This window comes from Pseudophryne corroboree, chromosome 2 (genome assembly GCF_028390025.1).
Source record: "Pseudophryne corroboree isolate aPseCor3 chromosome 2, aPseCor3.hap2, whole genome shotgun sequence".
NCBI classification, from domain to species: domain Eukaryota; kingdom Metazoa; phylum Chordata; class Amphibia; order Anura; family Myobatrachidae; genus Pseudophryne; species Pseudophryne corroboree.
Window position 1 is genome coordinate 386,868,552 of NC_086445.1, and position 25,639 is coordinate 386,894,190.

Sequence of the window (25,639 nt, forward strand, 5' to 3'; positions counted from 1 at the left end):
CGCTTATCAAAACAAGTGGCGTTACCCTCTCCTGAGACGGCCGCACTTAAAGATCCATCAGATAGGAGGATGGAAAATATCCAAAAAGGTATATACACACATGCAGGTGTTATACTACGACCAGCTATTGCGACTGCCTGGATGTGCAGTGCTGGGGTAGTTTGGTCAGAGTCCCTGATCGAAAATATTGATACCCTGGACGGGGACAATATTTTACTGTCGTTAGAACAAATAAAGGATGCATTTCTTTATATGCGTGATGCACAGAGAGATATCTGCACACTGGCATCACGGGTAAGTGCTATGTCCATTTCGGCCAGAAGAGCTTTATGGACACGACAGTGGACAGGCGATGCGTAGAGGAGTTATTTGGGGTCGGTCTATCGGATTTGGTGGCCACGGCTACGGCCGGGAAATCCACCTTTCTACCTCAAGTCACTCCCCAACAGAAAAAGGCACCGATTTTTCAACCGCAGCCTTTTCGTTCCTTTAAAAATAAGAGAGCAAAGGGCTATTCATATCTGCCACGAGGCAGAGGACGAGGGAAGAGACAGCAACAGGCAGCTCCTTCCCAGGAACAGAAGCCCTCCCCGGCTTCTACAAAAGCCTCAGCATGACGCTGGGGCTTCGCAAGCGGACTTGGGGGCGGTAGGCGGTCGTCTCAAAAATTACAGCGCGCAGTGGGCTCACTCGCAGGTAAATCCCTGGATCCTGCAGATAATATCTCAGGGGTACAGGTTGAAATTAGAGACAGAGCCACCTCGCCGTTTCCTGAAGTCGGCTTTACCAACGTCCCCCTCAGAAAGGGAGACGGTTTTGGAAGCCATTCACAAGCTGTATTCTCAGCAGGTGATAGTCAAGGTACCTCTTCTACAACAAGGGAAGGGGTATTATTCCACTCTTTTTGTGGTACCGAAGCCGGATGGCTCGGTAAGGCCTATTCTAAATCTGAAGTCCTTGAACCTGTACATAAAGAAGTTCAAGTTCAAGATGGAGTCACTCAGAGCAGTGATAGCGAACCTGGAAGAAGGGGACTTTATGGTATCCTTGGACATCAAGGATGCGTATCTCCACGTTCCAATTACCCCTCACACCAGGGGTACCTCAGGTTCGTTGTACAAAACTGTCACTATCAGTTTCAGACGCTGCCGTTTGGTTTGTCCACGGCACCTCGGGTCTTTACAAAGGTAATGGCCGAGATAATATTTCTTCTTCGAAGAAAAGGCGTATTAATTATCCCATACTTGGACGATCTCCTAATAAGGACAAGGTCCAGAGAACAGCTAGAGATGGGTTTAGCACTATCTCAAGAGGTGCTAAAGCAGCACGGATGGATTCTGAATATTCCAAAATCCCAATTAATGCCGACAACTCGTCTGCTGTTCCTGGGGATGATTCTGGACACCGTTCAGAAAAAGGTTTTTCTTCCCGAAGAAAAAGCCAAGGAGTTATCTGACCTGGTCAGGAACCTCCTAAAACCAGGAAAGGTGTCTGTACATCAATGCACAAGAGTCCTGGGAAAAAATGGTAGCTTCTTACGAAGCAATCCCTTTCGGCAGATTCCATGCAAAGGGATCTGTTGGACAAATGGTCAGGGTCGCATCTTCAGATGCACCTGCGGATAACCCTGTCGCCGAGGACAAGGGTATCCCTTCTGTGGTGGTTGCAGGAGGCTCATCTATTGGAGGGCCGCAGATTCGGCATGCAGGATTGGATCCTGGTGACCACGGATGCCAGCCTGAGAGGCTGGGGAGCAGTCACACAGGGAAGAAATTTCCAGGGAGTGTGGTCGAGCCTGAAAAAGTCTCTTCACATAAGCATTCTGGAACTAAGAGCAATCTACAATGCTCTAAGCCAGGCGGAACCTCTGCTTCAAGGAAGACCGGTGTTGATCCAGTCGGACAACATCACGGCAGTCGCCCATGTAAACAGACAGGGCGGCACAAGAAACAGAATGGCAGAAGCTGCCAGGATCCTTCGCTGGGCGGAGAATCACGTGATAGCACTGTCAGCAGTATTCATCCCGGGCGTGGACAACTGGGAAGCAGACTTCCTCAGCAGACACGACCTTCACCCGGGAGAGTGGGTACTTCATCCAGAAGTTTTCCACATGCTATTAAACCGTTGGGTAAAACCAATGGTGGACATGATGGCGTCTTGCCTCAACAAGACACTGGACAGTTATTGCGCCAGGTCAAGAGATCCGCAGGCAATAGCTGTGGACGCGTTGGTAACACTTTGGGTGTACCAGTCCGTATATGTGTTTCCTCCTCTGCCTCTCATACCAAAGGTATTGAGGATTATACGGCAAAGAGGAGTAAGACTAGTGGCTCCGGATTGGCCAAGAAGGACTTGGTACCCGGAACTTCAAGAGATGGTCACGGACGATCCGTGGCCTCTACTTCTGAGAAGGGACCTGCTTCAGCAGGGTCCTTGTCTTTTTCAAGACTTACCGCGGCTGCGTTTGACGGCATGGCGTTTGAATGCCAGATCCTAAAAGGAAAAGGCATTCCAGAAGAAGTCATTCCTACCTTGATAAAGGCAAGGAAGGAAGTCACCGCGAAGCATTATCGCCGTATTTGGCGAAAATATGTTGCGTGGTGCGAGCAGCGGAGTGCTCCGATGGAGGAATTTCAACTGGGTCGTTTTCCTACATTTCCTGCAATCAGGATTGTCTATGGGTCTCAAATTGGGATCTATTAAGGTTCAAATTTCGGCCCTATCAATATTCTTCCAAAAAGAATTGGCCTCAGTCCCTGAGGTCCAGATTTTTATCAAAGGAGTACTGCATATACAGCCTCCTGTGGTGCCTAAGGTGGCACCGTGGGATCTAAATGTAGTTTTAGATTTCCTCAAATCCAATTGGTTTGAACCACTAAAGAATGTGGATTTGAAATATCTCACATGGAAAGTGACTATGTTACTGGCCCTGGCTTCGGCCGGGAGAGTATCTGAACTGGCGGCTTTGTTTTATAAAAGCCCTTATTTAATTTTCCATTCGACATAGGGCAGAGCTGCGGACGCGTCCGCATTTTCTCCCTAAGGTGGTATCAGCGTTTCACCTGAACCAGCCTATTGTAGTGCCTGCGGCTACAGACGACTTGAAGGACTCCAAGTTGTTGGACGTTGTCAGAGCCTTAAAAATATACATTTAAAGGACGGCTGGAGTCAGAAAATCTGACTCGCTGTTTATACTGTATGCACCCAACAAGTTGGGTGCACCTGCTTCTAAGCAGTCGATTGCTCGTTGGATTTGTAACAAAATTCAACTTGTACATTCTGTGGCAGGCCTGCCACAGCCTAAATCTGTTAAGGCCCATTCCGCAAGGAAGGTGGGCTCATCTTGGGCGGCTGCCCGAGGGGTCTCGGCATTACAACTCTGCCGAGCAGCTACGTGGTCAGGGGAGAACACGTTTGTAAATTTTTACAAATTTGATACCCTGGCAAAGGAGGACCTGGAGTTCTCTCATTCGGTGCTGCAGAGTCATCCGCACTCTCCCGCCCGTTTGGGAGCTTTGGTATAATCCCCATGGTCCTTTCAGGAACCCCAGCATCCACTTAGGACGATAGAGAAAATAAGAATTTACTTACCGATAATTCTATTTCTCGGAGTCCGTAGTGGATGCTGGGCGCCCATCCCAAGTGCGGATTATCTGCAATACTTGTACATAGTTATTGTTAACTAATTCGGGTTATTGTTTAGGAAGCCATCTTTCAGAGGCTCCTCTGTTATCATACTGTTAACCTGGTTTAGATCACAAGTTGTACGGTGTGATTGGTGTGGCTGGTATGAGTCTTACCCGGGATTCAAAATCCTCCCTTATTGTGTACGCTCGTCCGGGCACAGTACCTAACTGGAGTCTGGAGGAGGGTCATGGGGGGAGGAGCCAGTACACACCACCTGACCTGTAAAAGCTTTACTTTTGTGCCCTGTCTCCTGCGGAGCCGCTATTCCCCATGGTCCTTTCAGGAACCCCAGCATCCACTACGGACTCCGAGAAATAGAATTATCGGTAAGTAAATTCTTATTTTTAATCTTGGCACAGACGCAGGAATTGCTCTTACGTCATCTGCAACTGACAAGAATGTGTCTGCAGAACCACGGGTGGCTCATAAATTAGGCAAGTCGTCTGGTTCCGTCACAACGAATGACTCACTTGGGGGCTGTACTGGATTCAAGTCTTCAGAGTAATTTTACCTCTGAACAAGATATCCAAGGTTCAGTCAAGGATTCAGGACTTGTTACACAGTCAAAAGGTATCCATTCATGCAGCAATGTGCGTGATGGGTTTGATGGTGTCAACATTCGACATGGTGGAGTATGCACAATTTCACTCGAGGCCTCTGCAGCGTCTGATTCTTGCCAAATGGAATGGGTTGCATCAGACGATAAAAACACAGACTATGGTTCTTACGATAGAAGTAAGAAGGTCATTAGCCTGGCGGCTACAGACATCCCATCTGGACAAGGGGAGACCCTTTTGCATATCAGATTGGGAAATTTTGACGCCAGACGCCAGTCTCCAGGGCTGGGGAGCAGTGTCAGGAAGGTTGTGTTTTCAGGGGCAATGGACCAAGGAAGAAAGTTGCCTGCCAATAAATATATTGAAACTTTGGGCCATATACATGGCACTGATTCAGGTAAAGGACATTCTTCGGGGGAAAACCAGTCCAGATCCGCTTGGACAATGCAACGGCAGTAGCGTACCTCAACTGTCAAGGAGGAACTCGCAGCCGAAAAGCGATGAAGGAGGTAAGTCACATACTAAAGTGGGCAGAACTTCATCATCCAGCCTTGTTCACAGTGTTCGTTCCGGGAGTCCTAAACTGGGAAGCGGCCTTCCTCAGTCGACGTGCCATTCAGGAAAGCGAATGGGCTCTACACCCGGAGGTCTTTCAGACTCTAGTAGACAAGTGGGATTTGCCAGAGATAGATCTCATGGCGTCCCGGCTGAACAACAAAGTGCTTGCATATGGGTCAAGAACAAAGGATCCGAGAGCGATCTTTGTGGATGCCCTGTCAGTGAGATGGGATTTTCATCTGGCTTATGTGTTTCCTCCAATCACCCTATTACCCAGGGTGTTGAGAAAGATAAAGCAAGGAAAAGGTGCCGTGATACTAATAGGTTTGGCTTGGCCCAGAAGACATTGGTACACAGATCTGCAGAGGATGTCGATGGATGTTCCACTTCTGCTCCCTCAACGTCCAGATCTACTAATGCAGGGTCCTTGTTATCACATCTGGATCGACTGTCTTTGACGGCGTGGCTCTTGAAACCTCTATCCTGAAGTCAAGAGAATTCTCACAACAGGTAATTCAAACTATGCTCAGAGCAAGGAACCCTTCCTCAGCTCGCATTTATCACCGAATAGGCAAACCTATATTCATTGGTGCATTGAACGGAAAATGGGCCCTAAGTCTTTCAGAGTTTCCTAAGTTTTTAATTCGTTCAGGCAGGTATGGATAGAGGTTTGAAGGTGGTTTCCTTGAGAGTGCAAGTGTCGGCATTGACTGTATGGTTCTAAAAGAAAATTGCCAATTTACAGGATGTGCATACTTTTTTCCAGGGAATGCTGCGTATTCAACCTCCTTTTATTCCTCCTACAGTGCCTTGGGACTTAAGTCTAGTCCTGAAAGCCCTTCAAGTTGCCCCGTTTGAACCACTTAATAAAGTGGCACTTAAATGGTTGACAGCGAAAGTTCTCTTTCTACTGGTTATGGCATCAGCTAGAAGAGTATCAGATTTAGGGGCATTATCATGTTATTCACCATTTCTGATTTTTTATCCAGATAAAGCAGTTCTCCGATCTAGATCTGGGTATCTTCCGAAGGTGGTGTCTAAATACCACCTTAATGGAGAAATTGTAGTCCCGACTTTCCAGGTACCGGGCCTTTCTGCGGGAGATGCATCGCTGGATGTGGTCCGTGCATTAAGGATCTACGTTGATCGTATCAGTGCTATCAGAAAGACAGATTCTCTCTTCATTCTCTACGGATTTCACAAGAGAGGATGGCCTGCTGATAAGCAGAAACTGGCAAGATGGCTTTGGATGACGATTTCAGAAGCATATTCTCAGTCTGATCTCCCTGTTTCGGCTAATGTCTCTGCTCTCTCTACTTGTAAGGTAGGTCCATCATGTGCTTCCTCAAAGAATAAACTTTACTCTTTGAGGAAGCACCCAGGTGCGAAACTAGTTAGAGGAAGAATTTGTTGATCATTCTACAAATTCCTACAACTGATGGTGATCTGGTCCATAAGCTGGGAACCAAGAACGGCCAAACGTGATTCCTTAAATCAGAAACCGCTGGCTGGGTCTTCTGCAACGAGGACGCAGCCAATCAGCTGACGGGGAGAGTCAGATATGCACAGTCGTCCGTATACAAGCGGCTCCAGCTTCCCGTGCTCTGTTGAGCGGACATAGACGGGTGAGAGACAGCACCACACACCGCTGAGTGCAGCGCAAGATCCTGCAAACCAGCCAGTTGGGCAGCAGTGGTAAGCTGCCATACACGGCACATAAGCAGCAATCACACTACGGGACAAGTGCTCTCAGGATAGTTTGCACATAACGTGGGACACCATACTTAGTGCCACTGCTTGTATATACAAGAGACTGCACCTTAAAACTGAAAAGCATATGAGTGTGCAAAAGTTTTCATACCATTTTAAGAAACATATATATCATGGAACAATAAGCTGTGTGCATACAGCATATGAGTGGTAACCACAATTTGGGACAGCATCTTTAAACAGTTGTTTCTACAATATCTATATGGATGACATTTTAAAGTTAAATCGCACTTTTTTATGAAAGATGTATATTTAAGATTGGATACTATCTAGAGTATGCATAAGTATTCATACTACATGTGGTAATATATATCAGGTGTTTTCCATTGTTATAGCAATTAGGAAAAGTATTTGATGACTTGTACACATGAATTCTATGGGGTATATGCAATTGCGGTCGAATTCCCGAAATTGTCGAAAAACTGGACTTTTTCGCCCAAAAAAAAAAATCGACAATGCAATACAGTACTTTCCGTCAAAAAAACGGACTTTCCAAATTCGACTTTTTGAAATTCGACTTTTGTCAAATTCGACTTTTCTGCAATGGTACAAATGCGTCAATTCGACAAAAGTATATTCAATTGAAGTTTGGAAATTCGACAACAGTGCTTTTAGACAGTAAATTCGTCATTTTCAATCCGCCACACTTTGGTGGGTGAAACTAATAAAAAAAATTTAAAACATGTTTTTTTTGGTGTTTTTTTTATTGGTAATAGCATATCTATTTATATTAGAAGGGATTAGGTACTTGGTTTGTCTTTTTGGGAGGCACAAGTATTATTTATATATTTTTTAAAATATATATATATATATATTATTTTTTTTTAGATGGAATGGTAAAATCCCGGAAAAAAAAATGGCGTGGGGTCCCCCCTCCAAAGCATAACCAGCCTCGGGCTCTTCGAGCCGGTCCTGGTTCTAAAAATCCGGGGGGGAAATGGACAGGGATCCCCCGTATTTTTAAAACCAGCACCGGGCTCTGCGCCTGGTGCAAAAAATACGGGGGACAAAAAGAGTAGGGGTCCCCCGTATTTTTTACACCAGCATCGGGCTCCACTAGCTGGACAGATAATGCCACAGCCGGGGGTCACTTTAATACAGTGCCCTGCGGCCGTGGCATTAAATATCCAACTAGTCACCCCTGGCCGGGGTACCCTGGGGGAGTGGGGACCCCTTCAATCAAGGGGTGTGTCCCCCCCAGCCACCCACGGGCCAGGGGTGAAGCCCGAGGCTGTCCCACCCATCCAAGGGCTGCGGATGGGAGGCTGATAGCCTTGAGAAAATGTAAAGAATATTGTTTTTTCCCTGTAGTACTACAAGTCCCAGCAAGCCTCCCCCGCAAGCTGGTACTTGGAGAACCACAAGTACCAGCATGCGGGAGAAAAACGGGCCCGCTGGTACCTGTAGTTCCACTGGGGAAAAAATACCCAAATAAAAACAGGAGACACGCACCTTGAGAGTAAAACTTTATTGCACACCTGCCGACACACACATACTTACCTATGTTGACCCGCCGACTGCCACGTCTCCTGATCCGACGATCCGGGGTACCTGTGAATCAAATTATACTCGCCTCAATCCAGTGTCCAGATATAAATCCACGTACTTGGCAAAAAAACAAACCGCATTTACCCGAACCAGCGGACTGAAAGGGGTCCCATGTTTACACATCAGACCCCTTACCCCGAATGCCGGGACACCACGTGACTGCTGTCACCGAGGTCCCTTCAGCCAATCAGCAAGCGCAACGTCCTGGCACTCTGCTGATTGGCTGGACGTCTGAGCTGTCAGACAGCTCCTCGCAAAGCCTCTCCATTATTCTCAATGGTGGGTACTTTGCGTCAGCGGTGAGGTCACCCGCGGTCAGCGGCTGACCGCGGGTAACCCCACCGCTACCCGCAAAGTTCCCACCATTGAAAGTAATGGAGAGGCTTTGCGAGGCGCTGTCTGAGGTCACACGCGCATACAGCCAATCAGGTGAGTGCAACGAAGTAGCGCTTCCTGATTGGCTGTAGGGACCTCGGTGACAGCAGTCACGTGGGGTCCCGGCATTCGGGGAAAGGGGTCTGATGTGTAAACATGGGACCCCATTCAGTCCGCTGGTTCGGGTAAATGCGGTTTGTTTTTTTGCCAAGTACGTGGATTTATATCTGGACACTGGATTGAGGTGAGTATAATTTGATTCACAGGTACCCCGGATCGTCGGATCAGGAGACGTGGCAGTCGGCGGGTCAACATAGGTAAGTATGTGTGTGTCGGCAGGTGTGCAATAAAGTTTTACTTTCATGGTGTGTGTCTCCTGTTTTTATTTGGTTTTTTTTTTTCCAGTAGTACTACAGGTACCAGCGGGCCCGTTTTTCTCCCGCATGCTGGTACTTGTGGTTCTCCAAGTACCAGCTTGCGGGGGAGGCTTGTAGTACTACAGGAAGGCTTGTAGTACAAGCGGGGGAGGCTTGTAGACTTGTAGTACTACAGGAAAAAAACAATATTCTTTACATTTTCTCAAGGCTATCAGCCTCCCATCCGCAGCCCTTGGATGGGGGGGACAGCCTCGGGCTTCACCCCTGGCCCTTGGGTGGCTGGGGGGGGGACACCCCTTGATTGAAGGGGTCCCCACTCCCCCAGGGTACCCCGGCCAGGGGTGACTAGTTGGATATTTAATGCCACGGCCGCAGGGCACTGTATAAAAGTGACCCCCGGCTGTGGCATTATCTGTCCAGCTAGTGGAGCCCGATGCTGGTGTAAAAAATACGGGGGACCCCTACTCTTTTTGTCCCCCGTATTTTTTGCACCAGCACCAGGCGCAGAGCCCGGTGCTGGTTTTAAAAATACGGGGGATCCCCTGTCCATATTTTCCCCGGATTTTTAGAACCAGGACCAGCTCGAAGAGCCAGAGGCTGGTTATGCTTTGGAGGGGGGACCCCACGCCATTTTTTTCGGAGTTTTTTCCCGTTTTTACACGTTTTTAAAAAAACGGAACAAATCCGTCAAATCGGCCGTTTTTCGGCAGCGGGACTGTCGAATCCGTTTTTTATTGCATATGGTCAATTTCGGCACCCACTTGCCGAAATTTTAGACTGTCGAATTGTGTCGAATTGAAAAACGGCCGATAATTTGCCGCGATTCGCCGCTAATTGCATATACCCCTATATAGTAAAAGCAGAACGTTACCCAATCTTTTTATATATATTTTTTTTATTGAATAAATGAATCAGATGATTATATATTATACAGGAGTTTTCATTCATATATGCACCATTTAGTATTTTAGCGCAAAACGGTCCTATTTTGGTTCTTTGGTTTGCTTTAATTTCTGAGGTGGAGATCTGTGGCTCTTCATCATCACTAATTAAAATAGTTGTGTGCACACAGACACAGCTGGACTGTTTTTTTGCAGCTCATAGTATAAAAACTAACTGAATTTATACATTTTTAAAAACATACAGCGCCTGAATTGTGATTTTTGGAGGTCCATCATGTGCAGCACAACGTGGTGTTTCAGCAGAACAGATATGTAAGGCAGCCACATGGTCTTCCATTAACACATTCATTAGACATTATGCCTTGGATACCTTTGCCTCTCATGATGCTGAATTCAGGCGAAGGATTCTCCTGTCCAGTCAGGAGCGTCCCCACCACTTTTATTGCTTTGGAAAATCCCATTGTTATCCTGTGAATAACCTATTGATCCTGCCGGAGAAATATACGTTATGGTAAGAACTTACCGTTGATAACGTTATTTCTCCTAAATCCACAGGGATCCCACCCTGATGCACCTGATATGAAGATCCTTTTACTCATTAACCTCTTCCTTCTTGTACGGAAGGGTGTGCATGTGTGTTCTTATCGCCTGATTAGGGCTATCTATGATGCTCCTGCCTTGAGCTTTGGAATACAGCTGATTTGCCTGAGCAAGGAGGCGGGGATATGGACGGGCCCGTTGCGTGCTGGGATGCCGGTAAAACTTTGACCGATTTGGTGCAAATCCGCTGTCTCTTCATCATATCCCATTGTTATCCTGTGGACTTAGGAGAAATACCGTTATCAACGGTAAGTTCTTACCATAACGTATATAACTGTAGTATGAGGAGCAGCCTCTGTAATATGTAGTATGAAGAGCAGCCTCTGTATTCATAGAATGAGGAGCAGCCACGGTATCTGTAGTATTAGGTGCAGCCCCGGCATCTGTAGTATTAAGAGCAGCCCCGGTATTTGTAGTTTTAGGAGTCGCCCCAGGATCAGTAGTATTAGGTGCTGCCCTGTTAAATGTAGTGTAAGAAGCAGCCCCAGCATATGTAGTATAAGAAGCAGCCCTGATATATGTAGTATTAGGTGCAGCCCAATATCTGTATTATTACAAGCAGCCGGAGGATCTGAAGTGTAAGGAACACCCCTGGTATATGTATTATTAGGGGCAGCCCCAGGATCTGTAGTATAAGGAGCAGCCCCAGGATCTGTAGTGCAGGTGAAACTCAGAAAATTAGAATATCGTGCAAAAGTTAATTTATTTCAGTAATTCAACTTAAAAGGTGAAACTAATATATACACTCATTACTAGTGATGAGCGGATTCGGTTTTACTCGGTTTTACTCGGTTCTCAAAACGGCATCTTATTGGCTCACGGATGTCACGTGTTTTGGATAGCCAATAAGATGCCGTTTTGAGAACCGAGTAAAACCGAGTAAAACCGAACCTCGCTCATCACTACTCATTACCTGCAAAGTGAGATATTTCAAACCTTTATGTGTTATAATTTGATGATTGTGGCTTACAGCTTAAGAAAACCCCAAATCCAAAGTCTCAGAAAATTTGAATATTACATAAAATCAATAAAAAAATTATTTTAAATACAGAAATGTCGGCCCTCTGAAAAGTATAATCATGCATATGTACTCAGTACTTGGTTTGGGTCCCTTTTGCATAAATTTCTGCCTCATTGCGGCGTGGCATGGATTCTATCAGCCTGTGGCACTGCTGTTCGGTCTCATGTCTCTCATCTTTCTCTTGGCAATGCACCATAGATTCTCTTTTTTTCTTTAGCCCAGGTAAGATGCTTCTGACGTTGTTTGTTGTTCAGGATCTGCTTGACAAGAGGAATACGACATTTGAAACCCACGTCCAGGATCCGTCTGTGTGTGGTGGCTCTTGATGCACTAACTCCAATCTCTGTCCACTCCTTGTGAAGCTCCCCCACACTTTTGAATGGCCTTTTCCTGCCAAGAAAAATAGAACTGGTCTGTTGATCAGTGGTGCAAAGTCCACTTTTCTGATGAGAGCAAATTTTGCATCTCATTTGGAAACCAAGGTCCCAGAGTATGTAGGAAGAATAGAGAGGGACACAATCCAAGATGCTTGAAATACAGTGTGAAGTTTCCACAGTCTGTGTTGATTTGGGGAACCATGTCATCTGCTGGTGTTGGTCCACTGTGCTTTATTAAGTACAGCGTCAACGCAGCCGTCTACCAGTACATTTTAGAGCACTTCATGCTTCCTTCAGCAGACAAGCTTTATGGAGATGCTGACTTCATTTTCCAGCAGGACTTGGCACCTGCCCACACTGCCAAAAGTACCAAAACCTGGTTCAGTGACCGTGGGATTACTGTGCTGGATTGGCCAGCAAACTCGCCTGACCTGAACCCCATAGATTCTCTATGGGGTTCAGGTCAGGCGAGTTTGCTGGCCAATCTATGGGTCATTGCCAAGAGAAAGATTAGAGACATGAGACCGAACAATGCAGAAGAGCTGAAGGCCGCTATTGAAGCATCCTGGTCTTCCATAACACCTCAGCAGTGCCACAGGCTGATAGAATCCATGCCACGCTGCATAGAGGCAGTAATTCATGCAAAAGGGGCCCAAACCTAGTACTGAGTACATAAGCATGATTATACTTTTCAGAGGGCCGACATTTCTGTATTTAAAATCCTTTTTTTATTACTTTTATGTAATATTCTAATTTTCGGAGATTTTGGATTTGGGGTTTTCTTAAACTGTAAGCCCCAATCATCAAAATTGTAACAGATTGATATATCTTACTTTGCATGTAATGAGTCTATACAATATATTAGTTTGACCTTTTAAGTTGAATTACTGAAATAAATGAACTTTTGCACAATATTCTAATTTTCTGAGATTCACCTGTATAAGGGGCAGCCCCAGGGTCTGTAGTATAAGGGGCAGCCCCAGGGTCTGTAGGTAGTATAAGGGGCAGCCCCAGGGTCTGTAGGTAGTATAAGGGGCAGCCCCAGGGTCTGTAGGTAGTATAAGGGGCAGCCCCAGGGTCTGTAGGTAGTATAAGGGGCAGCCCCAGGGTCTGTAGGTAGTATAAGGGGCAGCCCCAGGGTAGGTAGTATAAGGGGCAGCCCCAGGGTCAGTAGTATAAGGAGCAGCCCCAGGGTCGGTAGTATAAGGGACAGCCCCAGGATATAGCCCTAATGATCAGCCACTAGACGGCCTGTCCTCCCTGAGTTTGCCTTAGGGCGCCTGCGTTGCAGTGTGGCAGGTGTACTGCCCCAGTCACCCCCCACCTGCCATTGATGCTGACACAGCCTGATACTCAGAGTAACCTTGCCGCGTAAAATTACCTTGTACCCAGTACAACCTGTGGGTACTACTCTTCACAGCTCATGTACCGTATAATGTATCTAGAAAGCAAAGGGACGAAAATTGCAGATAAATGTCTTTTTCAAGCAGTGACCACTGACCAAAGAATCTCCCAAACTTGGCTTTACCCTTGTTTTATGCAACAGAAAACCCAGCAGCTGATGCGTTGTGTATATAAGAAGGTCTTAATATATGGTCCAGTATGATCGTGTTCTGTGACACCGAGTGCCAGAATCGTTGGCTGCTGTATCTGATATCTCCATATAGAAAGCAGTACTCACTGACCACAGTTATATAATGGTGACTGTTCTTGTGTCTTCAGCTCTCTCACCTTCCCACATTGTCCTGGGAGCCAGCTCTGCAAAGCAGCTATGCTGGTGTATTACATCGGTGTCCAGTGCTTACTGGGGAAGCCACAGCTACAGGTCTCCTATTACAGCGCTAAGGTAGGTAGCCTTACCTCAAAGGTGCATAGACTTCTCAGGAAATCAGTGGCTTGCAAAAGAATTCAGCCTCTAAAAAATAGTCAACAGATTTGTCTTTATTGCAAAAAATACACAGGCAGCAGTACATAATATAGTTTATATTGAATTCAGATTTCTCCTTCAGGGTCCCCAGTAGTCCACAGGATCTACCATGGGTAATAGGTGGCGTCAGAGGAATGGGCAATAAACGGTTAAAGTTTTTGAGCTTCCAGGATGCAGTGGTCCAGCCTCCCTATAACCCCGCCTCCTAGCTCAGGGAATTCAGTTTTTTGTTTGGTGCAGCAGGAGCTGGACCACTGTGAAACTGTGTGGCTGTCCTTTTTGCAGCCACAAGCTTTATTATTTTATACGTATAGTCTCTCTTCTTTTCTCATACGTCCTAGAGGATGCTGGGGATGCTTCAAGAACCATGGGGTATAGACGGGATCCGCAGGAGACATAGGCACTTTAAGACTTTAAAAGGGGTGTAAACTGGCTCCTCCCTATATGCCCCTCCTCCAGACTCCAGTTAGATTCTGTGCCCAGTGAGACTGGATGCACACTGAGGAGCTCTCCAGAGTTTCTCAGAAAAAATACTTTGTTAGGTTTATTATTTTCATGGAGACCTGCTGGCAACAGGCTCCCTGCATCGTGGGACTGAGAGGAGAGAAGCAGACCTACTTCTCTGAGTTCAAAGACTCTGCTTCTTAGGCTACTGGACACCATTAGCTCCAGAGGGTCCTATCACTTGGTGCGCCTAGCTGCTCGTTCCCGGAGCCGCGCCGTCACCCCCCTTGCAGAGCCAGAAGATAGAAGCCGGGTGAGTATTAAGAAGATCAGAAGACTTCAGTGACGGCAGAAGGCGTCTTTTTGAGGTACCGCGCAGCGGCCGTGCTGCGCGCCATGCTCCCACATTCAGACAGCACTGCAGGGTGCAAGGCGCAGGGGGGGGGGCGCCCTGGGCAGCATTAATCCTCAATATTGGCCACTGGCAAAAGTGTATAAAGTGCCAGCACTGATTACAGACCCCCGCCAGTATAAAAAATATGGAAATAAGCGGGACTGAATCGCACCATTAAGGGGGCGTGGCTTAGCCCTCACAGCTCTGACCAGCGCCATTTTCTCTCCACAGAAGCTGCAGAGACGCTGAGCCTGGCCTCCCACACTACTGTCCAAGTAACTGGGTGCAAAACGGGGGGGCACAAGAGATTTGGTGCTAATTATTGTTGTGAAAGCACTAGCAGGTCTGGGCAGTATTTTACTCGCGTCAGAACCGGGTCAGGTGCTGGGTTGTGAGCTGGCAGAACTCCCTCTGTGTTTCTCTAACAGGCTTTGTTGTGGGTCTGTCTCCCATAGCCCCAGTGTGCTTGAGGGTGTCGGTACGTGTGTGTTGACATGTCTGAGGCTGAGTGCTCTTCTCAGGAGGAGGCTGGTTGGGTGAATATGTTGAGTGTTTTGAATGCTAATGTGGCTCGCTTGACGAAGAGATTAGATAAATCTGAGTCTAAGCGCCAGACATGGAGAAAATCCATGGAAGATGCATTGTCACAAACTCAGACCCCCTCGGGGTCACAGAAACGTGCATTTGCCCAATTAACAGATACGGATACCAACACGGACTCTGATTCCAGTGTCGACTATAGTGATGCCAGATTAAATCCTAAACTGGCTAGGAGCATTCAGTATATGATTGTGGCGATAAAAGAAGTGTTGCATATAACAGAGGACCCTGCTGTTCCTGATACTAGGATCTGTGGGGGTAATTCCAAGTTGATCGCAGCAGGAATTTAGTTAGCAATTGGGCAAAACCATGTGCACTGCAGCGGAGGCAGATTTAACATGTGCAGAGAGAGTTAGATTTGGGTGGGGTGTGTTCAATCTGCAATCTAATTTGCAGTGTAAAAATAAAGCAGCCAGTATTTACCCTGCACAGAAATAAAATAACCCACCCAAATCTAACTCTCTCTGCACATGTTAAATCTGCCTCCCCTGCAGTGCACATGGTTTTGTCCAATTGCTAACTAAATTCCTGCTGCGATCAACTTGGAATTACCCCCTGTATGTATAAAGGAACGAAACCTGTGGTAACTTTTTCTCCCCATCATGAACTGAACGCTCTCTTTGAAAAGGCTTGGGAAAATCCTGACAAGAAGGCACAGGTTCCCAAAAGAATCCCAGTGGCATATCCCTTTCCTTTTGGGGACAGGGAAAAGTGGGAGTTAACCCCCACGGTGGATAAAGCTCTATCGCGTCTATCCAAGAAGGTGGTGCTTCCGTCTCCCGACACGGCAGCCCTAAAGGATCCTGCGGATCGCAAAAAGAAAAAATAGACTACAATTCATTTATGTCACTACGGGTTCGCTGCTCAGGCCTGCCGTTGCTTCGGCATGGGTGAGTAGCGCTATTGAAAAGTGGGCAGATAACTTGTCATCTGAGATAGATTCCCTAGACAGGGATAGCGTGCTTTTTACTCTGGGTCATATCAGGGATGCTGCAGCATATTTAAAAGAAGCTGTAAGGGATATTGGCCTTTTGGGATCAAGGGCCAATGCCATGGCAGTCTCAGCTAGAAGAGCATTGTGGATTCATCAATGGAATGCTGATGCCGACTCTAAGAAGGCAATGGAGTCGTTACCGTTTAATGGTAGTGTCTTGTTTGGCAACTGCCTCACTGACCTGGTATCTACGGCTACCGTGGGTAAGTCGTCATTTTTACCTTATGTTCCTGCACAACAGAAGAAAACGCCACACTATCAGATGCAGTCCTTTCGGCCCAATAAATTAAAAAAAGAACGAGGGTCCTCCTTCCTTGCTGCGAGAGGAAGAGGACGGGGAAAGAGGTCACAGGCTGTGGCAAGTTCCCAAGATCAGAAGTCCTCTCCTGCTTCTACCAAATCCACATGACGCTGGGGCTCCTCTGCAGGAGTCCGCACCGGTGGGGGCACGTCTCAAACTCTTCAGTCATGTCTTGGTACACTCGGACCTGGATCCTTGGATATTAGAAATAGTAACCCAAGGGTACAAATTAGAGTTTCAATACGTCCCCCCTCACCAATTTTTCAAATCGGCCTTGCCAGCTTCTCATCCAGAAAGGGAAGTAGTATGCGCAGCGATACTAAAGCTGTGTCAAAATCAAGTCATTGTCACGGTACCCCCGTCACAACAGGGGGAGGGCTTTTATTCAAGTCTGTTCGTGGTCCCGAAACCGGATGGCTCAGTCAGACCAATTCTGAACCTAAAATTCCTCAATTTCTTTCTGAAAAAGTTCAAATTCAAAATGGAGTCTCTCCGAGCAGTGATCTCAAGTCTGGAGGAGGGGGATTTTATGGTGTCGGTCGACATAAAGGATGCTTACTTACACGTTCCCATTTATCCTCCACATCAGACATAACTGAGGTTTGCGGTACAGGATTGTCATTACCAATTTCAGACATTGCCGTTTGATCTGTCCACGGCACCAAGGATTTTCACCAAGGTTATGGCGGAAATGATGGTTCTCCTGCGCAAGCAGGGGATTTCAATTATCCCGTACTTGGACGATCTCCTCATAAAGACGAGGTCCAAGGAGCAATTGTTGAAGAATGTTGCGCTCTCATCGACTGTTCTGCATCAACATGGTTGGCTTCTAAACTTGCCAAAATCACAGTTGGTTCTGACGACACGGTTGTCGTTCCTGGGTATGATTCTGGATACAGAATTACAGAGAGTTTTTCTTCCAGTGGAAAAGGCTCTGGAAATACAGAACATGGTAAAACAGATTCTGAAACCGGCAAAGGTGTCGGTTCTTCAATGCACTCGGTTGCTGGGGAAGATGGTGGCGGCCTACGAGGCCATTCCGTATGGCAGGTTCCATGCCAGGGTGTTTCAGTGCGACCTGTTGGACAAGTGGTCCGGGTCTCACCTGGACATGCACCGGAAAATATTCCTATCTTCCAGGTCCAGGATCTCCCTTTTGTGGTGGGTGCACAGTTCTCACCTTCTGGAGGGACGCAGGTTCGGGATTCAGGATTGGATCCTGGTGACCACAGATGCAAGTCTCCGAGGCTGGGGAGCAGTCACACAGGGGAGAAACTTTCAGGGAAAATGGTCAAGCCAGGAAGCTTGTCTGCACATAAACATTCAGGAATTAAGGGCCATTTACAACGGCATTTTGCAATTGCGGAACATCTTCTTCGCGGTCTGCCCGTCTTGATTCAATCAGACAACATAACAGCAGTGGCGTACATAAACCGCCAGGGCGTAACAAAGAGCAGAGCGGCGATGGCCGAGGCCACGAAAGTTCTTCGCTGGGCAGAAAGACGTGCAAGCGCTCTGTCAGAAGTCTTCATTCCAAGAGTGGACAACTGGGAAGCAGACTTCCTCAGCAGACACGATCTCCATCCAGGAGAGTGGGGTCTTCATCAAGAGGTCTTTACAGAAGTGACAAGTCGTTGGGGAATTCCTCAAATAGACATGATGGCGTCCCGCCTCAACAAGAAACTTCAGAGATATTGTTCCAGGCCGAGGGACCCTCAAGCAATAGCGGTGGACGCCCTAGTGACACCGTGGGTGTTTCCGTCAGCCTATGTGTTCCCTCCACTTCCACTCATTCCAAATGGGATAAAGATTATAAGAAGAACAAGGGTTCAGGCGATACTCATTGTTCCAGACTGGCCAAGGAGGGCCTAGTATCCAGATCTTCAGAAGTTGATCATAGAAGATCCCTGGCCGCTTCCTCTTCGGGAGGACCTGTTACAACAAGGTCCGTGCGTGTATCAGGACTTACCGCGGCTGCGTTTGACGGCATGGCGGTTGAACGCCAGATCCTAGCTAGAAAGGGTATTCCCAGTGAAGTCATTCCCACTCTTCTTCAGGCTAGAAAGGAAGTAACGGCGAAGCATTACCACCGTATTTGGAGAAAATGTGTCTTGGTGTGAATCCAAGAAGGCTCCTACGGAAGAATTTCAGCTGGGGCGTTTGCTCCATTTTTGCAAGCAGGTGTGGATGCGGGCTTGAAGTTAGGCTCTATTAAAGTGCAAATTTTGGTCTTACCAATTTTCTTTCAGAAAGAATTGGCCTCCCTTCCAGAGGTTCAGACCTTCGTGAAAGGTGTGCTGCACATCCAACCTCCATTTGTGCCCCCAGTGGCACCGTGGGATCTTAATGTGGTATTGCAGTTCATGCAATCTCCTTGGTTTGAACCTTTACGTAAGGTTGAGTTAAAATTCCTTACTTGTAAAGTAGTCATGTTGTTGGCCTTGGCATCCGCAAGGCGAGTTTCTGAATTGGCGGCTTTGTCTCACAAAAGCCCCTATTTAATATTCCATGCAGATAGAGCGGAGTTGAGAACTCGTCAGCAATTTCTACCAAAAGTGGTTTCCTCATTTCATGTAAACCAACCTATTGTGGTGCCAGTGGCTACTGACGCCTTGGCGGAATCGAAGTCTCTTGATGTGGTCAGAGCTTTGAAAATCTATGTTGCCAGAACGGCGCAGATTAGGAAAACAGAGGCTCTGTTTGTCCTGTGGGCTCCCAACAAGATTGGGGCTCCTGCTTCCAAGCAGACTATTGCGCGCTGGATCTGTAATACAATTCAACAGGCTCATTCTACGGCAGGGTTGCCGTTACAGAAATCGGTGAAGCCCATTCTACCAGAAAGGTTGCCGTTACAGAAATCGGTGAAGCCCATTCTACCAGAAAGGTGGGCTCATCCTAGGTGGCTGACCGAGAGGTCTCGGCATTACAGCTTTGCCGAGCTGCTACTTGGTTGGGTTCAAACACCTTTGCAAAGTTTTACAAGTTTGATACCCTGGCTGAGGACGACCTCTTGTTTGGTCAGTTGGTGCTGCAGAGTCATCCGCACTCTCCCGCCCGTTCTAGAGCTTTCGTATAAACCCCATGGTTCTTGAAGCATCCCCACCATCCTCTAGGACGTATGAGAAAATAGGATTTTAATACCTACCGGTAAATCCTTTTCTCTTAGTCCGTAGAGGATGCTGGGCGCCCGTCCCAGTGCGGGCTGTATCTGCAGTTTGGTTTTGGTTACTCTCATGTTGAGTTAAGTACAGTCAGTCTGTGGCTGATGTTGGTCATACCGTTGCATGCGTTGTTGTTTAAATGCCATGTTGTATGGCGTGTTTGAGGTGTGAGCTGGTATGTATCTCACCTTAGTTTAAAAATTAAATAAATCCTTTTCCTCTAAATGTCCGTCTCCCTGGGCACAGTTCTTATAACGAGTCTGGAGGAGGGGCATAGAGGGAGGAGCCAGTTCACACCCCTTTTAAAGTCTTAAAGTGCCCATGTCTCCTGCGGATCCCGCCTATACCCCATGTTTCTTGAAGCATCCCCAGCATCCTCTACGGACTAAGAGAAAAGGATTTACCTGTAGGTATTAAAATCCTATTTTTTTTTAGCACTCTTTCTATGTGTCTTAAACGCATAAAAGAAAGAGTCGATAAAACAACTCTCTGCTGTGTCGTGACAACGGTTACCTCCGTGTAAACACTGCTGTTTCGGCGGGCGCCAACTGGATGTACTAGAAAGTCCATACTAATGATCCCAGGCTGCGACTGGAGAATGAGGAAGAAGGTAAGGCGTTGTTTCTCTATCAGGGTCTACAGTGATCCACAGGATCTACCTTGGGATATAGTAGCAACAGCAGAACGGACACTAAATAGTTAAGCTTTTCAGACTCCCAGGATGCAATGGGCCAGCCCCCTATATCTCCGCCACCCGGCTCAGGCAATTCAGTTTTTTGTTTGATGCGGCAGGAGATGGACCACTTTGAACGGTTTTGCTGCAAATTTTTTCCGCAGCCATAAGCTTTATTTTATAGTATTTTTTCTTTTTATGAGTAATCTTTCTATTCGTCTTATACGTATAAGGTAAAGACGCTACAACAACTCTCCGCTGGGTTGTGACAACTGTTACCTCCAAGTATACTGCTGTTTCAGCGAGTACTGACGATCCCAGGCTGTGGCCTGGGAAAGGGGAGAAGGTAAGGTGTCCGTTACCGATCAGCAGTTTAAGATGCATATAACGCAGCCTTACTGCTCCCCTGATCGCCGCCCCCCCCCCAGTTCATGTCCAGGTTCCTCCTAATTACTCACCATGTACTGATATTCCCGCTTTCGTCTGAGATGCTAACACAAACAAGGTTCCGTCTAAGTTACTGTGCGGTTGTGTCCACTGGTGCGTCTGTTTCTCCCAGCCGTCTATAGCGGTGTGATTAAATACAGATCGGAGCTTAAATCTTTATGTATCCCGTTCTCCTGAGGCAGGTGATACGGCACTGAGTACCTACCTACTGTGGGGTATTGAGTAGTTGATTAGGTAAGAATTCTGGGGGATACCGCACTGTCCATTGATACTAAGCTTATCAGCATAAAGAAACCAAAATCAAACCGGTATAAAGAGTAAATTACTCTTGGTGTTTACGTTGGTGGTGCACCCTGAGTCAGTGTTTATACTAGGCAATTACACATAGAGAGAAAGAATACTCTCTTGTGGGTGCACTCTTGAGATTAGTCACAAGAAGATTAAAGTATTGAAAAATTAAAACATACAGGTGTATTGATCCATTGTTAAAAATTTGACAGTTCAAGTGTAATTTGACAGTTCATGTAAACAACATACTGAAAGATTAAAAATTTCACATAGATGGTCTGTCACTTAATAGTAATACATGAAATTACCCTAAATTAGGGGACCAGATATGTGATGCTAGTGGTCATCGAGACCCCAAATCAATCAATATTGCGTAAACCCACGGGTCTGCTAACTTGTCGGTATTTGAAAAAGGTTGGACACTGAAATAGAACAAATTAACATATGGAAGAGTTAACACCTACAGTAAATAGCAAGAACCATTGATAGGGATTGAGAGAACATGCGTAAACCATGCGTATAGTAGCTTGAGAAAACAGAAAAAGGATAGTGAATCTGATGTCAGTATTAGGCACAGAGCATGCTGCTCACTCAACCTCTACTACCCTCGGTTCTTCCTAGGGGGTCACCCGTCCAACTACTGACCAAGCCCAGCACTGCTTCGCTCCCAAGATCGGACGGAATCGGGCGTTTACAGTGTGGTATGACAGAAGGGGTACCAATACCCTTATAACTCTGGGATCACTGATGAGAGTTCACATGAACAAAGATAGTTATGAAGTGATAAAGATTGGAGAAAAAAATTAAGAAAAAATTAGATGGATCTGCTGCCAGTGTTAGGCAGAGGTATAGCAGGTGAAATCACCTGCTAACCTATGGATCGCTGGTGAGAGTCCAGAATTTTAGTAGAAAAATAAAGTGTAGGTATTATAAACCTATGCAAATTTAGTTCAAATCAAATAAGATAGATTAACACAGGCAATAACCGATGTGTAAGACACTATGGAACAGTGAATAACTTATGCACCGTTAGTTCCAGTAAGATAAAGCCCATTGACACAAATGCTTCTACTACCAGAAGTAGAGCAATACAGATAATATAATTACTGGGTGCATTAAGTTGGCTGATGGCTAATGTTGAATACCCTATATGCCAATTATAACCGTTCAAAGCAACAGTGTAGCTTCACAAGACAATTGAACAATGCAGTTAATTATAAACAAATGATGGGTATGACATGGTTAGCAGTTCAGTGACAACCTTGTTATCCAGGTTCCATAGATTTCAAATGTATAATCTCCGCTGATGTATTTTTGTCAAAACAGCAGCTTGGCTATATGAGCATTGAGCAGCATAAAAAAATATATAAATATAATATAATGATGATAGCTAATAGCTTAATAAGGGCGACAAATTCATAATATGCGAGCTGTGTAAGAAGTCTTTTAGGAAGATTTTGAGTATAAGAGGTGCCCCAATAATGTAGTTGATTAGGTGTCTGATGCAAATGAGCGTTGTGAACATTTTACTGTTGTATTTTTCTCTGACGTCCTAGTGGATGCTGGGAACTCCGTAAGGACCATGGGGAATAGCGGCTCCGCAGGAGACTGGGCACAAAAGAAAAGCTTTAGGACTACCTGGTGTGCACTGGCTCCTCCCCCTATGACCCTCCTCCAAGCCTCAGTTAGATTTTTGTGCCCGACCGAGCAGGGTGCAATCTAGGGGGCTCTCCTGAGCTCTTTAGAAAAAAGATCGTTTTAGGTTTTTTATTTTCAGTGAGACCTGCTGGCAACAGGCTCACTGCATCGAGGGGCTAAGGGGAGAAGAAGCGAACCTGCCTGCTTGCAGCCAGCTTGGGCTTCTTAGGCTACTGGACACCATTAGCTCCAGAGGGACCGAACACAGGCCCAGCCTCGGAGTCCGGTCCCGGAGCCGCGCCGCCGGCCCCCTTACAGAGCCAGAAGCAAGAAGAGGTCCGGAAAATCGGCGGCATAAGACATCAGTCTTCAACAAGGTAGCGCACAGCACTGCAGCTGTGCGCCATTGCTCCTCATGCACACCTCACACTGCGGTCACTGATGGGTGCAGGGCGCTGGGGGGGGGGCGCCCTGAGCAGCAATAAAAACACCTTGGCTGGCAAAAATACATCACATATAACCCCCAGGGCTATATGGATGTATATTAACCCCTGCCAGATTCCAGAAAAAAGCGGGAGAAAAGTCCGCCGAGAAGGGGGCGGAGCCTATCTCCTCCGCACACGGGCGCCATTTTCCCTCACAGCTCCGCTGGAAGGACGTCTCCCTGACTCTCCCCTGCAGTCCTGCACTACAGAAAAGGGTAAAACAAGAGGGGGGGCACTAATTTGGCGCAGTAATAATATAAACAGCAGCTATAAGGGGAAAAACACTCTGCATAGTGTTATCCCAGTATATATATATAGCGCTCTGGTGTGTGCTGGCATACTCTCCCTCTGTCTCCCCAAAGGGCTAGTGGGGTCCTGTCCTCTATCAGAGCATTCTGATGTGTGTGCTGTGTGTCTGTACGATTGTGTCGACATGTATGAGGAGGAAAATGATGTGGAGGCGGAGCAATTGCCTGTAATGGAGATGTCACCCCCTAGGGAGTCGACATCTGAGTGGATGGGCTTATGGAAGGAATTACGTGACAGTGTCAGCTCTTTACAAAAGACGGTTGATGACATGAGACAGCCGGCTACTCAGCTTGTGCCTGTCCAGGCGTCTCAAAGACCATCAGGGGCTCTAAAACGCCCGTTACCTCAGATGGCAGATACAGACGCCGACACGGATACTGACTCCAGTGTCGACGATGAAGAGACTAATGTGACTTCCAGTAGGGCCACACGTTACATGATTGAGGCAATGAAAAATGTTTTACACATTTCTGATAGTACAAGTACCACTAAAAAGGGTATTATGTTTGGTGAGAAAAAACTACCTGTAGTTTTTCCTGCATCTGAAGAATTAAATGAAGTGTGTGATGAAGCGTGGGTTTCCCCCGATAAAAAACTAATAATTCCTAAAAGGTTATTGACATCATACCCCTTCCCGCCAGAGGATAGGGCACGTTGGGAAACACCCCCTAGGGTGGATAAAGCGCTCACACGCTTGTCTAAACAGGTGGCACTACCGTCTCCTGATACGGCCGCCCTAAAGGAACCTGCTGACAGAAAGCAGGAGAATATCCTAAAATGTATATACACTCACACGGGTGTTATACTGCGACCAGCAATCGCCTCAGCCTGGATGTGCAGTGCTGGGGTGGGTGGCTTGGTCGGATTCCCTGACTGAAAATATTGATACCCTAGATAGGGACAGTATATTACTGACTATAGAGCATTTTAAAAGATGCATTTTTATATATGCGTGATGCACAGAGGGATATTTGCCGACTGGCATCAAGAGTAAGTGCGCTGTCCATTTCTGCCAGAAGAGGGTTATGGATGCGGCAGTGGTCAGGTGATGCGGATTCCAAAAGGCATATGGAAGTATTGCCTTATAAAGGGGAGGAGTTATTTGGGGTAGGTCTATCAGACCTAGTGGCCACGGCAACTGCTGGGAAATCCACATTTTTACCCCAGGTAGCCTCTCAACATAAGAAGACGCCGTATTATCAGGCGCAGTCCTTTCGGCCCCATAAGGGCAAGCGGGCAAAAGGCTCCTCATTTCTGCCCCGTGGCAGAGGGAGAGGAAAAAGGCTGCAGCAAACAACCAGTTCCCAGGAACAGAAGCCCTCTCCCGCTTCTGCCAAGTCCTCAGCATGACGCTGGGGCTTTACAAGCGGACTCAGGCACGGTGGGGGCCCGTCTCAAGAATTTCAGCGCGCAGTGGGCTCACTCACAAGTGGACCCCTGGATCCTTCAGGTAGTATCTCAGGGGTACAAATTGGAATTCGAGACGTCTCCCCCTCGCCGTTTCCTAAAGTCTGCTTTACCGACGTCTCCCTCCGACAGGGAGGCGGTATTGGAAGCAATTCACAAGCTGTATTCTCAGCAGGTGATAATCAAGGTACCCCTCCTGCAACAGGGAAAGGGGTATTATTCCACGCTGTTTGTGGTACCAAAGCCGGACGGCTCGGTGAGACCTATTTTAAATCTGAAATCCTTGAACACTTACATACAGAGGTTCAAATTCAAGATGGAGTCACTCAGAGCGGTGATTGCGAACCTGGAAGAAGGGGATTATATGGTGTCTCTGGACATCAAGGATGCTTACCTCTATGTCCCAATTTACCCTTCTCACCAAGGGTACCTCAGGTTTGTGGTACAGAACTGCCACTATCAGTTTCAGACGCTGCCGTTTGGATTGTCCACGGCACCCCGGGTCTTTACCAAAGTAATGGCCGAAATGATGATACTCCTCCGAAGGAAAGGAGTTTTAATTATCCCTTACTTGGACGATCTCCTGATAAGGGCAAGATCCAGGGAACAGTTGGTAGTCGGGGTAGCACTATCTCAAGTAGTGTTGCGGCAGCACGGTTGGATTCTCAATATCCCAAAATCGCAGCTGATCCCGACGACACGTCTTCTATTCCTAAGGATGATCCTGGACACAGTCCAGAAAAAGGTGTTTCTCCCAGAGGAGAAAGCCAGGGAGTTATCCGAGCTAGTCAGAAACCTC

General features: G+C 46.9%; 1 protein-coding gene and 1 pseudogene across 3 annotated transcripts in view; one reads left to right on the forward strand and one right to left on the reverse strand.

The window, feature by feature from the left end:
- Positions 1–25,639, forward strand: part of LOC135022110 (adenosine deaminase domain-containing protein 2-like) — a 231,250-nt gene that overhangs the window by 120,705 nt on the left and 84,906 nt on the right. For 2 of the 3 annotated variants that reach the window (XM_063953288.1, XM_063953289.1), the window contains exon 8: positions 13,495–13,618. The exons of the other annotated variant lie outside the window; for it this stretch is intronic. In XM_063953288.1, coding sequence (XP_063809358.1) covers positions 13,495–13,618 — 124 coding nt within the window. The remainder of the gene's footprint in view (positions 1–13,494; positions 13,619–25,639) is intronic. 3 annotated transcript variants of the gene reach the window in all.
- On the reverse strand, positions 21,597–21,716 carry LOC135052490 (5S ribosomal RNA; annotated as a pseudogene).